Genomic DNA, 15,860 nt, shown 5'->3' with positions numbered 1-15,860 from the left:
AAGTAGATGTAGAAGTAGTAGATGTAGAAGTAGATGAAGAAGTAGATGTAGAAGTAGATGTAGATGTAGTAGATGTAGAAGTAGTAGATGTAGAAGTAGTAGATGTAGAAGTAGTAGATGAAGTAGTAGACGTAGAAGTAGATGTAGAAGTAGATGTAGAAGTAGTAGATGCAGAAGTAGTAGATGTAGAAGTAGATGTAGAAGTAGAAGTAGTAGATGTAGAAGTAGATGTAGAAGTAGTAGATGTAGAAGTAGTAGATGTAGAAGTAGTAGATGTAGAAGTAGTAGACGTAGAAGTAGATGTAGAAGTAGATGTAGAAGTAGTAGATGTAGAAGTAGTAGATGTAGAAGTAGTAGATGTAGAAGTAGTAGATGTAGAAGTAGTAGATGTAGAAGTAGTAGATGTAGAAGTAGATGTAGAAGTAGATGTAGAAGTAGTAGATGTAGAAGTAGTAGATGTAGAAGTAGTAGATGTAGAAGTAGTAGATGTAGAAGTAGTAGACGTAGAAGTAGATGTAGAAGTAGATGTAGATGTAGAAGTAGTAGATGTAGAAGTAGTAGATGTAGAAGTAGATGTAGAAGTAGATGTAGAAGTAGTAGATGTAGAAGTAGTAGATGTAGAAGTAGATGTAGAAGTAGATGTAGAAGTAGATGTAGAAGTAGTAGATGTAGAAGTAGTAGATGTAGAAGTAGTAGATGTAGAAGTAGTAGATGTAGAAGTAGTAGACGTAGAAGTAGATGTAGAAGTAGATGTAGAAGTAGATGTAGAAGTAGTAGATGTAGAAGTAGTAGATGTAGAAGTAGTAGATGTAGAAGTAGATGTAGAAGTAGTAGATGTAGAAGTAGTAGATGTAGAAGTAGTAGATGTAGAAGTAGATGTAGAAGTAGATGTAGAAGTAGATGTAGAAGTAGTAGTTGAAGAAGTAGTAGTTGAAGAAGTAGTTGTTGAAGAAGTAGTAGTTTTAGAAGTAGTAGATGTAGAAGTAGTAGATGTAGAAGTAGGACATGTAGAAGTAGTAGAGATAGGAGTAGATGTAGAATTAGGAGATTTAGAAGCATTACATGTAGTATTATTTGTAGTATAGAGGTAGAAGTAGATATAGGAGATTATAGAAAAGTAGTAGATGTAGAAGTAGTAGATTAGTAGTAATGGGCTTATAAGAAATAGGCATAGAAAAATGAAAATTGCAGGGCAGATGAGAAAAAAAGGTACAAAGAAAATATCAATGAGTTAGTCGTTTATCATGAAAGATTCGTATAAAAATACAAGCCAATGGGTAATAAATAAAAAAAAAATAGTGTGAAAATTGGTGCACTATAGAAAAGAATGAATACATACTGATAAGTTTTATAAATCTTTTAAATCAAATCCTAGCAGCAACTTTCTTGGGAAATACAATCAGATTACAATTAGCAGCAAATATAGACTGAAAAATGTATGGAAGAGATATTTTTTACTGTTAATAAGCATTAAACAAATAATTTACATTAATGTCAAATGGAAATGGTTATGATGAAGAAACACAAAGACAGCGAGAAAGGATTTTGATAATGAATATGAATTTCTTTTATTAGAAATACCAGCGAATGTGATAACATGTCTGAAGGAGATTTATTTCTTTGCTGTTAGTTAGAATTATGGAAATTGTATGCAATGATGTCAAAAGGTTATGAGAAAGAAACACAACAAAGACAGGAAGAACATCACATGATACAACAAAACACGGATAATAAACCACATATAACATTAATATTTTACTATTATCAAAGTAGAATCATTAGAAATAAAATAAATACTTTTTAGGGAAAACAGGTCAATTTTTAAGCAAGGCCAAATTCGTGGTTACCTGTAGTGTATACCTCCATCTTGTGCAATCTGGAACAAGATTTTTACTATTATCTAATAGCTTTGTACCAACATTAATCTTTGAAAGCTACACTGATATCGGCTGAAAATCCCAACGCTGCCACATAATTAAGACTTGGTCACATAAGGGGCATCAGAACTCACTCATTCTTTATCAAAAATTGAAGACATCAAGACCATTAACTTTTAAGAATTTCATTGACAGCCTTTGGAAGCCAGGCAATTGTATCTATTACATAAAATCTTGTTCAGCCTGATCGCTAAGCTTTGTCATAACATGTCTCTAGAAGCCTTTGAAGTAGTAATAAAGACGGAAGCCATTGATAGTAATTCAGTAAATTTCACAGTTTGCCTTCCAAATGCTTGATTCGGTCCAAATCAATGTGCTCAGCTGCATGTACATTCACAATAATGTTACTCAATGTTATGAAGAGAGGGAGACTGGATATCCTGCCTGGTAGATTCTTGATAGTCATTTCTCTAGTTCTCTGTCCATCCTGGGTGCTCACTGATGTCTTATCTTGCCTTTTATCCCCAAATAAGCCTCTCATATCACCCCATATTTCACACCTTACAAAATTCATTCACATCTCACTATTTTGCAAAACTGAGGCACCTGTTCAAGAAAAGCTTGTCAGCACTGACAAGTTGTCATCCTCTGACAGTTACCATAGTAACAGTCAAACACTAGAGGTTCTCAGCCAATCAAAACCAAGGATTACATTGAAATTTGTCAGAGCTGACAACTTAGTCAGGGCCGACATCTTTCGCAAAGTATTCCTAGTCTCTCCTTTTTTATTCCCTTCTCTCTCTTTAAAACAAATAATGATTAAGTTTCTGATATTCATCAACAATTTTGATGTTAAAGATTAAGGAGGACCACAGACGATTGCTTTCAACCATTGTTTCCTATTTCAATAGTGAGGAGACAAAGATATTCCAATAGATAGTAGAAAAACTTGTTCCTTCTACAAACAGAAATGTTATCTTTTTTCACCATTAATAGAACTATTGAATTAACATGTAGGCAATTTCATGAAATACTCATCCATTGTGTTTGTCCGACCCCATTCTTCTCAATTTTTATTACACTGCATGAACTGCTGAAATCGTGATACTCTGAGATTTTCACTTCCTTTCATGTAAACTAGAGGACAATGACAAATCGTTCGAGGAAGGTCCCACATATAGGGCATCAGATGGACATGTACATACTTCATGAAAATGCCTATTCACCAAAATATTGAGAGTAGAATTTCAGGGGCCATGTTTCATAAAGAGTTACAACCGTTTTAACTTTGCTGTTATAGCAACTAGCATGGCAACAGGACTCAGCAGCCAATGGAAATCAAGGTTGCCATGGTAGTTGCCATAATGACAAAGTTACATGTACAACAGTTGTGAATCTCTTTTAAATGGGCACAATAATAAGGGTTATTTGTAATAATAAGCAAACTGAAAGGACTTCAGTGTGTGCTCATCTAATATACAGATTAATAATAGATTAAATTTGAACATGTATATAAATGACTGAAAATTGCACATACTTTGGTTTTGGGAGTGGGTCTGGTTCCTCACGAGCCTTTCCAGCGGGACTCTTCTCCGCTTCCTCTTCAGTCAACAGCGCCATCTCAGCCTCGACTTTGCCCTGGACAAAAGGAGGCAAAACATTTTCAATGCCTATATTAACAAAGGCGTCATGATAATTTAAACCATAGTATATTTGTGGTTCACCTATGGGGATGATCAATGTAGCTCCTAAAGAATAAATGTTTGAATTAGCAGCATGTTTGGTTTTAAGATATATATAATATAAAAAAACTTTAACTCTTTGTGTGCTGGGCCATGAACCCTTCAGTGCTAAATTATTTTCAGGGAGGGAAACAATGGATTGTTTGTTGAAGCGTAAAATGCCAAGTTCGCACGGCACAGTGTGCATTGGAGTGAATTACGAATGAAAAGGGTTAACTGCTGAATAAAGTATAGGCGGAGGAGGGTTGGCTACAAAACCAAAGAAAGAGTAATTCTTTTCCATCAGCTTTAAAATTTTACTCCAAATATCCTAGACTGGGAAGAGCAGTAAAACAGGTTTATCAACTGTTGAATACATGACAAGAACACAGGTGGAAGAAAGTGCAAAGAATTGCCACACTACAGCCCTTTTGTTAAGTGGAGATGATAAAAATTTTATGAAAATTTAGTTGCAGAGTGGTGAGAGTGAAGTATATCCTTACCGTCAATTCTTCTCCTTCCTTTTCAGACTTAGCTATGAAAGGCCACCATCCCTTGGTTCTCTTAAGCTTGAAGATTGACATCATACTCATGGCTCGATGTGACTCAATGGAACACTTCTTAGCTGTTTTGGCACCACGGGGAAACCGGTTCAGATCCAGAGACACGGATCCTTTAAACAAAGAGATAAGAACCAGTGTAAGGATGACTCACCGAATAACAAACGGCGTGTTTCTATAGAGAATCGTTAACGGTATTAGATGCGTAAGTATTCAGAATCCCGGAAAACTTCCCAGTAGGAAAAGACATGATGCGGTTTATTGATAAACCGCATCCTTCTTATTCTTGGCTGCAGGGTTAAATTCATAATCATATTCGCCACATTGGCATACAAATGTTGTAAAGCACAATGACGAGAAAAGTCCAGTTCATAACAAGATTGTCAAATTGGCAATAAATGGTCACAGACTTCAAGACTATATGACCCATATCAGTGGTGAAATGTAAAAAAAAAGGGTTGAGAAAGTGAAGCATGGCGTATCTGGGAAAATTTCTAAAAAGAACATGTAGCAAAAAAGCAAAGCAACCAAGCTAATATTTGAACTTTTTAAAAATGAGGTTCTGATTGTGTGATAAAATTTGACATAATATAAAATATTCAATATCACATTTCACCCTTTTTTTCTTTTCTTTCTCTCTCTCTTCTTTACTCTTGGTCAAGAAACTTTTGTGGCCCCTAAGCCCTTGCCATTGGGGCCTTTTGATAATGAAATTCTTTCACTGTTTAATATCCTACCAAGAAAATCATCAGCTGAGAAATGATCGGCGTCCCAAACTTGAAGCGTCAATCTTGGCGGGACCTTGTACTCCGTCTCATCAATGGAGAATGCCGATTCTTTCTTTTTGATGACCATCTTCTCTTCAGCAGCTAGGTAATCAAACTGGAAGATGAATCTCCAGTTGAAGTTACCCTCACCGGTCAAGGAGCGGTAGTGGACGTCTGTTGATTGGTTGTCAGTGCTTGGCCCAAGTAACCATCTGTAATTAATCAATACATGATTAAACAAGATATCAACGTTCACTCTAATGCTTGGTAAACTAACACGTGATGACCTTCAAAATGTCAAAGATCTATCTTCGTCAAAGCAATTTTGAGACCAGATTAAATGAACACCAGTTATATACCTCTTTTAATGCTGCAAGGACACTTGCACGATTTTTGGTTCCCGGATTGGCATGATTCTGTCGTGCCAAATGAGTGCATGTCGAAAAGCTTCAGTATGTCCATTTCAATACTAGTTACTGATATAAATTCTTATCATCTCACCCTTTTAGATATATAGCTATCACTTATCTGTTTCCAAGTTTGGTTTAGAAGAAGGCATTCGGCGAGAGCTTCAAACACATATAACTGGAAATGAGCAATATTTTTTAGGTCAATCCTAACACCAAAACTACCTTTCAACACACAAATTAACCTACAGTATTATTGCCTTCAACTTACCCTTTTACATAGATGTCACTCATCTTCTCGCCTGTCAAGAGAGAGTCATCCTCAAGGACGACATCATCAGTGTTCCAGATGATGACCCGTAGCTCGTAACGTTTGGGTTTACGAGGTGAGATGTCGACTGGCGCACCCGGTAGAGGCATGTCCATGGGGAACATATCAACCCACATCTCAACTTTACCCTGCATGGGAAAGGAACAAGAAAGTTATAATGAAAACCAATTCTACTGACATCATCAACCTAAGTGAACTATAAGCTAATTATTGGTACAGGAATGAGTGTATGCCAATTGTAAGCCATCATTATCACAATCACCATCATCATCATCATCATCACCATCACCATCATCATCATCATTTTAATCACCATCATCATTTTAATCATCATCATCATCATTACCACCATCATCATCACCACCACTACCACAACCACCTCTATCATCATACTCACCTGTTCAATTCCTGATTTATCTGGGTGACAGTGACCTTGACTCTACATGTTCTGATACCAGATTACACTCAACCTCAGGGATATCATCACCATCATCACATCATCATCATCATCAGCATCATCATCGTTATCACCATCATCATCATCATCACCATCGTCATCATCGTCATCATTGTCGTCATCATCATCACCATCATCACCATCATCACCATCATCATCATCATCATACTCACCTGTTCAATTCCTGGTTTATCTGGATGATAGAGCGACCTTGTTTCTACATGTTCTGGGACCAGCTTACACCCTACCTCAGGGATTTCATCCCAGTGAAGAAGGGCTTCCAGTGAGGTCAGGTCATCGGTCGGCTTACTGTTTCCTGTAAATCATCAAAAAGCAAATAGTCACAAATTAATGTAAACAATGGTAAAATTCAAAGTCAAACCTGTACAAAAACTGACAAAGGTAGGTCGTTGTCACGTTTGGAAAATGCAAGAATTCATCATTATTGATTTAATTTGTATATATATTAAAACCCCTAAAATGAGGTGTGTAGTTTGAAACATAAAAGGTATTAAGAGAGAAATAGATAGATAGAAAGAAATAGATAGATAGAAAGAAAGATAGAAAGAATGATAGAGAGAAAGAGAGGAGGGGAGAATGTGCCATTGATGGTTGAGTGATCAATCCAGGTGCCTGGTGTTCAATAGAGTGCTAGTTGTATTGTGTGTAATGCCTTTTGCCTAGCAATGAAAAGGAAAGTGGTATGGCATTAACAATTGTTAATGAACCTTACACATGTTTTGCATGACTCTTTTATATTAGCCTATGTATGTAGATAGATAGCCGTTGCTGCTGTATTAGGAGAGTAGTGAGAAGACACACCCTATGAATCTGTCTTGGTGTGCAGAGGTGTGCATTACGAGTTCTAGCCCAGAGATGGCTGGACTATTTTTCTGGTGATAATTTTTTTGAAAGCCAGAAGATGGCACTTTTCGTTGAAAGGTCTTCTTGACACTTTAATTTCCAAGTTTGTCCCCTACACGACCATCGGTGAGTGATTATTGTGATATTGTTACTACTAAGAAATGTAACTTTGTAAAGCGATGTATTCTATAAAAGTTTAATTGGGCATTGAAAATGGTGGAAGCCCGATAAAATAATAAGGTAAATCAAAATTCTATCAAACAAAGGAGATTTTCTACAGAAAGATTATTTTCATCTAGTTTGAGTGCTGTAAAAGAAATGACTTTTAATTGTCGTTTACTTCGAAGAGAACACATAGTATATATTTGTTTGTGCCTTTAATTGTTTTGTACTTTAGATGGCACATTACTCAGAGCTTGGGATTTTGAAAACGCCGCTGTGTCCTTCTTCCAAATGTCCATGAAGATTGGTCAAGCAACATTCGAACATTCGAACCAAAGTACATGGCGTCGTAGAGTGGACACTGTCACTAGTTGAACTTTCATCACATCATGGTGAGCTGTATCGATTCAAATTAAACTGATGAACAATGACTCTATTTGCGAGATTCACTACTTCACACTTTTGAAATTGATAACGAAGCCAGTGATAAGTTTTGTCAACAAGTTATATGTCCCAAATGCTATTATATTGGCAAGATGTATTACATGGCCAGTGAAACCATTACAACTTGTGTTTAGTCGGATTGTACAGTGTAGTTTGGGAGTTTATTGACTCTCTGCATGGAACCTGTGGGTATTTCTGATCCACATCCATAGTTGAATTAAGAGGATTGTGAGTTTAGAGAGGATGGTCAGTGAGATATGTGGACAGTACAGGTCCACTACTCATATTTTCTGACGGATCAATATTTCTAAGAGAATTGTCACTTAGAAATTGGAGTGTAGTCATGGTAGTGAGGACTTACAAATAGTAACTCAAGTGTTCAATTATCATTTAGAACTTGGAGTGTAGTCATGGTAGTGAGGACTTACAAATAGTAACTCAAGTGTTCAATTATCATTTAGAACTTGGAGTGTAGTCATAGTAATGAGGAATTACAATTAGTACTCATGTGTTCAATTTTATCTCGGGATTGTTAATACCTTGAATCCCACACTTATACTGATAGTTGTAGAAGTATTTGGAATTAACTATGATTAAATTTGACTTGTGGAGCTCGTAAATGGCATGTGTCTCATATCCTTATTTTGTATTATGCGTACCATGTGACAGTCGTTTTATTTTCATTACACATTTTTAGAGAAAGTTTTGAAGGGAAACGGTACTTGTTGTCTTTTCAGACAATTAGACGCTGAAACAGATTTTACTGTCAAGTATGAACTAACCAATGAACCAACTATGATTGTTTGAAATAATGCCAAAGCAATGTCAAGTTTTCTTTGGATTGAATTATGAAAGTTTTCATGACCTACCCCCTTCATCATCGATGAACTGTTCTCCGTAGTAGATCTTATCTCCCACTTCAGCTCGACCCGGAGAGAAACGCAGTTCAATCTTATGTTCCCTACACAATCTGGTTAAGATTTGATGAGGCTTCTGAGGATCACGCCAATTGTTGTATCCATACCTGAAATGACATGATGATGGTGATGATTATGACAATGATGACGATGAAGACGACAACAATGACAAAGCTGCACTGTATAAATATGGAAATTGTGGCAACCTCATATTATCTTTTAGAACAGTCTACTGTTTCCAATAAAAAAACTCTTTTTAGGCAAAACAAGGTTAGCTATATCATCACTCATCATCAATCCTTTGGAATTCTCTTCCACAGAGTTTGAAAACCCAGACTTCAGTGACCACCTTCAAGGGCAACCCAAAAGAATGCTTTTTGATAGACATTGACTTATTGTTCAGACATGTATTATATGTAAATAATTTTGTTTGTTCTACTCTGAAGCACCTTGAGCATCTAATCAAGATGGAAAGTGCGCTATACAAAACACATGTATTATTATTATTAACATCAATCCTCAGCTCAGCAACAATCTGTTCCTAAATGATTTTTTAATGGCAGATTGTACAGAGTCAATGTCAACTCATGCCATAAAAGATTCAGTAATTGTTTCCTGATCTTGTGATTCCGCGATATAAACCAAGATGGATGGATTTTCAATGGATACTTACAGAGCAAATTCTTTTGATATACCGCATGTTGCTCGATGCTTGCTGTAATATCGATTCTCAAGATCAATGGTAGTTTCACCGATAAGATCATCTGATCCTATCAAATCCCAGTCATAGATCTGAACAGCTAGCTTGGATTCCATGGGAAAGGTAGCCTCAAACTCATAACACCTTAAGAAAAAAAATGTAAGCATGATAAATAATGATCTATAATGCATTAATCCACTCCACAGTGTTCAGGTGCAATGACATAATGATGAAGGAAATCTATGGAAAGTAAAAATTAAAGACAAGGCTCAAGGATAATTAAGAGAAGTAGGAATAGAAAATATTGACATCTCATCTTTCAGAGTTTGTCAGATTCAGTTTTGCAAGCGTTGTGTAAACAATGATTAACGCAACTATAATGTATTTAAAGTAATGTTGTGCATGAACAGTTAAGATATTTAGGTCACCATCGTGCTTGATTGAAGCCAAACCTAAATGTGCAATATTGAATCAGACATCAAACAGGACTCAGAGAGGCCAAGACTGAATTTCATTATATCTGCTGTCTACATTGGCTCTTATGTTACTTCAAAAACACTACACAAGGTCTAAACATGAAGGCTAGGGCCTCTAGGATTAGGACTACACACATCCAAGACCAAGGACAAGGCCAAGGACAAGGCCATGGACTAGTCAGCTAGCCCCAAGGCCACGTAATTATACAATAATTTGTGAAGCAATAAATTGTGAAGCATCATTGCTCAGAGCAATAGTCTCTGGACTTTGAAACAGAAAGGGGTTGAAGTTCACCTTCGTTCTTACTAGCCAATCAGAAGAAATATGCAAATGAGGTCTTTAACATACACATATTCCATCATTACTTTGTATGAGAAACGCTTGTAGCCGACACTACCCACATGCCAAGCTGCATTGAAACTGAACTATATGGAAAGGGGTTGAATTTCACCTTAGTTCTTATGAGCAAATCAGAAGAAATATGTAAATGAGGTTATTAACAAGCACATATACTGTAATCACTTTGCACCAGGCATTAGTCACATGTCAAGCGGCATAGAAATCAGAGCACCTTTGTACAGCCAATCAGAATAAATGCTTTCTTGGACAGGTTCGCCTTTTTGTGGTAAAATGGTTGACAAGAGACATCCATGCATCCAAGCAAATGCTAAGTCTGACTTTCAGCACGCTGGTTGGCCAACAAATAATCATTTTGAACACTCCTCATGTTGTTTAAAGGTGGAAAGTCACAATTACTTTAATTTTTCATCTCAGTTCAGTAATGCTCTACTTACTTGCCAAATGTAGGATTAAGATTCTTGGAGATATAGTTCTCTTTGTCATTGGTCTTGTGTTTCCCTAAGAGAAGTTGGACGTATGGATCAGCCTGAAATAAAAAAAGTGATAGTTACATCATGAAGAAAGTTGAAGGGTAGGCTTAGAGTCAGGCAATGTTGATTATTTGACCTTTTGATTGACATTTGCTTGATAGAGCTACAATAGTCTCTCTTTTTCCATCTTCTCTCTTTCTTTGTCTTCTCTCCCTTTCTCTGTCTTTGAATAGAAATATATGCTATTTGATTTTGCCCAGAAGAAGCAATGACTAAATATATCTCACATTTATTCGTCGGCATGGCGGCTTGTCATTGTTCAAAACTCAATTTCACCCGACAAAGGAAATTATAATTGGTATGGTGTCATAAATCTGTCTATCTGACGGTCAATCGGGTCGGGGTTGCCCTAGCCAATAACCCATCTCTGTGGTCTAGTGAATAAGGCACCGGCTTTCAAAGTTGGGGGCCCGGGTTTGATTCCCGGCAGAGACATTTTTTCGGCATCACCAATTTTTCCATTTGTTCTCTTCATCCATTTCTTTCACACAATATATACATATATTTCTTTCTCTACATTTGTGTTTAAGGCAATTTTTTGTCTTCTTTCAATGTTCGTAATGCGCCTTAACGCCCTCTACCTTCGTCTTTATGTCTATATGTGTAATGACGGAATAAACCCATTCATAGACTTTGCCCTTACGTAGGGTGCAGACATTATATATATATGTTTTTTTCCAAGTTGTAATTTTTGTTTTTCTAGCTTGGATTGACATGTCATGACTGGGGCTCACTCTAGAAATGTGTACATAAACTACTTTAGGGGACCCCATTTCTTCCAAAACAATAATCATAATAACGCAATTCTTATATAGCGCATATCACATTGTGTCCCAACGTCCCTATGCGCTTACAAATAATTTGGATATTATTACCCTGGCTTTAGCCCCACAGCTTTTTACAGCGCGGTGGCATTTCAAGGAATAAATTCCTGCCAGTACACATTCATCTCACCTGGGTCGGGGCAGCACAATTTGGATGATTGCTGAAGGAAATTACGCCATGACTGGGATTCGAACCCACGACCCTCTGTTTCAAAGTCAGAAGACTAATCCACTGGGCCACTACGCTCCACAAATGATATTTTACAGTTCGAATGGATATGAAACTACAAATTAGTATCTAACCTTTCCATTGACATCAGTAGGATGTAGATCAATAGCCTTGATGATGTAGACGCGGACTAGGACACCCATTGGATCACTCTTAGGTAGCCCCTGAAAGTACCCCAGCTTGGGATCCAGCTTTCCAAACATCTTGGTAGGGTCTGCCTCAATCTCAGGAGGTAGAGGCCACTTGTACAAAGCCAATGCTCCCTGTGGATATACAAAACAAATCATCACTCAATGATAATCCATTCATAGCTGTTGTTTGCTTTGCTAGAGTACACATGTCCTATAGGATTTGCGCATTTTATCAACAATTTGTACAGCTTCTCCGTGAAAGTATACATATCTCAGAAAATATAATAAACTGCTGCCTAGAAATTCAATTATGAACAGACTCGGGCTTCTACTATCAAATTCTGCAAAAATATCACAATAGATTTTTTTACCACAATTGACTGATACAACAGTTCGGATGAATGCCAACGATTTGATCATACCTTGAACTTTCCAACTACTCTGCTCTCACTGTCCTCATCACCGGTATTCTTTCCTCGAAGAAGCTCAAAGGTATGGAGCCATTCCTTGAATCCACTGAAGTCCGGTACATTCTCTAACTCAGTGGAGTAAAACTGATATAAGAAAGAAACAAGGAAACTTAACTGATCAACAGTTCGTTGTGTTGTTGCAGGAATGCCCTTAGCACCATATTTTTGTGCATTACGTGCACGCAGAAACACCCTTAGTTGCACGCATTAAGGCATTGCGCAAGGGCGTTTCTGCACCGATAGGGTGCATGGAAGTGTGATGCTAAGGGCGTTCCTGCACAGACACGACAAGACAAGGTGCAGTGATGTCACTTTGATATCCAGCCCCCATCAGGGTTCAACACAAAAGAATCTCTCAATGACACAAGCTCATTGCCATATTACACCGACTTGACCAGCAATAATTTCTCTTTGTAGTTTGTGTCTTATTTACATGCATTTCATTGCAATTAAGCTTAGAACTGTGCTAAAGATTGTAAAAAAAAGAGACGTTTCATACTATCCATGATCTTAGAAAACAGGAATACAGCAAATAAGTTTTAAATCTCACCTGAATAAGACAGACATCTATATCCTCCTGTTTGGATTAAAATGACACCAAAAATGGGAGAGAGGAGAAAAACGACATCAATTTTAGTCAATGTTTGGATGAAGAATTCAATAATAGCAATTATGTTTATGATCTAATAATAGAAAAATATTCCATAAGAAAGGATCTAAACATATCAATAGTCCATTCCGAATATTATTTCATATGTTATTAGCAGTAATCAACAGTGCTAACCTATTTCAGAGAAAATATGACATCAAATTTAACTATAATTGTACACTTTTCCCCCAAGCCCTAGAAGATTTTAATTACTAGAAAAATAAATTGCTGGAAAGACCAAGACAATTGATTGATGCTGGTACAGCGTATATCTATTTTTCACACAGTATTGCAAAAGAGATCTCTGGTCCAAAAAGACAGTAGAAAAAAAAGTCCAAAATCATATTATCAGGAAGTGTTTCATCAAATTTTTGTCCTACAAGATGTCAGATCTGACAACTAATTTCCTTGATTTTAATGCAGGACTTATTACATGTGCGTATACAGGATTTTTCTTAAAGACCCAGACCGGACCCAAAAATGAAATTGACAAATTATATACCAATCGAAAGCTTATAAGCTACTAAATACAGCATTGTGAGCTTTATTCATTTTCACCCTTCCCAGCTGAGTATTTTGCTTAAGAATATTCCAATTATCGGGCTTCGAACCCGGCTTAGAAAATAGGCTTTATTGTGCTTTTCAAATGCCTCGAGACTGTGACGTCACGTTGTGTAAGAAGCGTCGCGATTCCATAGGTTTGTACACAGAAAAACTGGGTTATTTTTTTGCTTTCCAGATTACGCATTTCATTTTCTTCACTTCCATCACAGAGTGATATCACATATATTTTTTCCTACATGCTTAAATTATGAAATCTACAGGTTTGAACTAGTTTTTGCCACATTTTAATTCCTGCTTATTTGGCGTAGATTTCAAATCTATCTGCATTCAGATTATGTATCACAACTTTTCCTGACATAGCAATTTAGGCCCAATAAGAGCCAAACAAAGAAGTCACAAAAAAGGCAGTGAATAGTTGTAGGTTTCCATCAATTTCAACAGTGAATAATTGTGAGTGCCATTTTCATCTGAAAACGGAAAAAAATTGGATTCATAATATAGAAATGGAAGAAAATACCGAATGCTTTTGTACACAAACCTATGGAATCGCAACCCTCCAGACACAACATGACGTCATCCTTTCCAGGTGACGTGTGGTGCTCAATCGAAGCGTACTTTGGAGGAGCAGTTTCTTTGATTTTTATCTAATATTTCTTAAAATGGAAGGAGATGTATAGAATATTTTTGGTATATTTGTATTGTATGAATCATTGCCTTTCTTTTAATATATGATTGTTTTTACACCGGTCAGGGTCTTTAAGGGGGGCACATTTTCCCTGAGGAAAAAATTGGATGAGCAAGAGAAGAAAAAGGAAAAAAAGGTCTTCACTTTCAAAGGGGGAGGGGCACCTTCTGTTTTAATGGCATTTTTACATTATAAATGTTAATTGTGCCTCTCAAGGGGGGGGGGGGGCACGGGCCGGCTGTGCCCCCTCCCCCTGGATCCGCCAGTGGTTTGACAGGTCCCTTCATGAAACGCTCCATAGGAGATTATACCAAAGACAAGTCCACCCCAGCAAAAAATTGAATGAAAAGAGAAAATTCAAACCAATTAATGAATATTTCATTATCACTGGATGTGAAATAAGAAAGTTTGGATATTTTACATTTTCACATTTTGACAAGCAAAATGTTGTATGCACAAAGTGTGTGAAATAAATGAAACTTTAAAATGACATAACCTTCTTATTTTACAAACAAATAAAAAAAAATTGTCAGCATTTTACTTTTTTGATTTTTTTCTCTATCTTATAGAATCAACTTTGTTGTGGCAATGGACTTGCCTTTTAGTAAAAGTACAAATATGTTCTCAATTTTATGGAGAAAATTTATACAAACCCTGTGTGTGTACAACATATCTAAAATGATAAGAATTTTAAGATGCTGCTACAATGCATGAAAAGCATGCTGAATGATTATCAATTCATGATGCACACAAACTCCATGCACTTTCATATATAAAGAAACTATGAATACTGACTTGCATGCTTAGAGAATTCTACCATGCAAAGAACTTAGCAACATACTCATAAATACAATTCTTAACAGTACTACCAAAAGATGCATTTAGTTGAGTGAATTTTTCAAACCTTCTGTTTGAAAGATGAGAGTCAGATTATTGTGACCCCAAAGACATGAAACCATTCTCCCTAAAGCCCAACTTTCAAATATGATATTTTAATTTGAATATCTTTGCATATCAAAATAACTTGCGATTTATTAAAAATACCACAGTTAAGTAATAAATAAACCACCGTAATCTTTTCATGCGCAATAACTTTTAAGGACAAGTCCTTCCCAACAAAAAGTTGATTTTAATAAATTGAGAAAAATGCAACAAGCATTACACAGAAAATTTCATCGAAATTGGATGTAAACTAACAGTTATATTATAAACTTTCAATTAATTTCACAAAACAATTATATGCACATGGACTCATGAAATTGCCCACTAACTATAATTTCTTTCGTATTACATGAAATATGAAATATTCTAATTTTCTCTTCAATGTCAAGTGAAATAAACTGAACAATTGGAGTATTCATCATTTTGTGGTTCAGTCAAGGTCATTATTGTCATATCCTTAAAAATTAAAAAATTGTATAATCAAAACAATAAAAAACAAAATAGTGAGTGAGAGACACCGTCAACTCTCTCCTTGGCATAATTATGACAGAGCTGTGTATATACATGTAACTGTTTTGTGATAACTTAGCGCACATTTAAAATGTAATAACTTTCTTTTTAAACATCCGATTTTGATAAAATTTTCAGCATTTTGCTTGTGTGATCTCTCTCTATTCATTCATTTATTATTTATTTCGCTTTATTTATACAGAGTAGCCCCATAAGTAGTCATGTACTGTTTTCCAGGGGCCCTGTAAACAAATATTTACAATATAAGAAACAAACAAATTA

The 15,860-nt window shown here is 36.2% G+C and overlaps 1 protein-coding gene across 1 annotated transcript in view; it reads right to left on the bottom strand.

Annotated features, from left to right (window-relative positions):
• Nucleotides 1-15,860, bottom strand: part of LOC121430703 (otoferlin-like) — a 108,836-nt gene that overhangs the window by 8,223 nt on the left and 84,753 nt on the right. The window contains exons 42-52 of the mRNA XM_041628059.1: nucleotides 12,779-12,805; nucleotides 12,181-12,312; nucleotides 11,702-11,890; nucleotides 10,479-10,570; nucleotides 9,181-9,351; nucleotides 8,460-8,614; nucleotides 6,294-6,436; nucleotides 5,604-5,791; nucleotides 4,896-5,137; nucleotides 4,102-4,271; nucleotides 3,415-3,515 (exon numbers count right to left, since the gene is read on the bottom strand). Coding sequence (XP_041483993.1) covers nucleotides 3,415-3,515; nucleotides 4,102-4,271; nucleotides 4,896-5,137; nucleotides 5,604-5,791; nucleotides 6,294-6,436; nucleotides 8,460-8,614; nucleotides 9,181-9,351; nucleotides 10,479-10,570; nucleotides 11,702-11,890; nucleotides 12,181-12,312; nucleotides 12,779-12,805 — 1,610 coding nt within the window. The remainder of the gene's footprint in view (nucleotides 1-3,414; nucleotides 3,516-4,101; nucleotides 4,272-4,895; nucleotides 5,138-5,603; nucleotides 5,792-6,293; nucleotides 6,437-8,459; nucleotides 8,615-9,180; nucleotides 9,352-10,478; nucleotides 10,571-11,701; nucleotides 11,891-12,180; nucleotides 12,313-12,778; nucleotides 12,806-15,860) is intronic.

Source organism: Lytechinus variegatus, chromosome 17, assembly GCF_018143015.1.
Source record: "Lytechinus variegatus isolate NC3 chromosome 17, Lvar_3.0, whole genome shotgun sequence".
In the NCBI taxonomy this organism is placed as follows: Eukaryota; Metazoa; Echinodermata; class Echinoidea; order Temnopleuroida; family Toxopneustidae; genus Lytechinus; species Lytechinus variegatus.
Note: the sequence above shows the minus strand (reverse complement) of the source record. Positions and strands in the feature narration are given on the sequence as shown.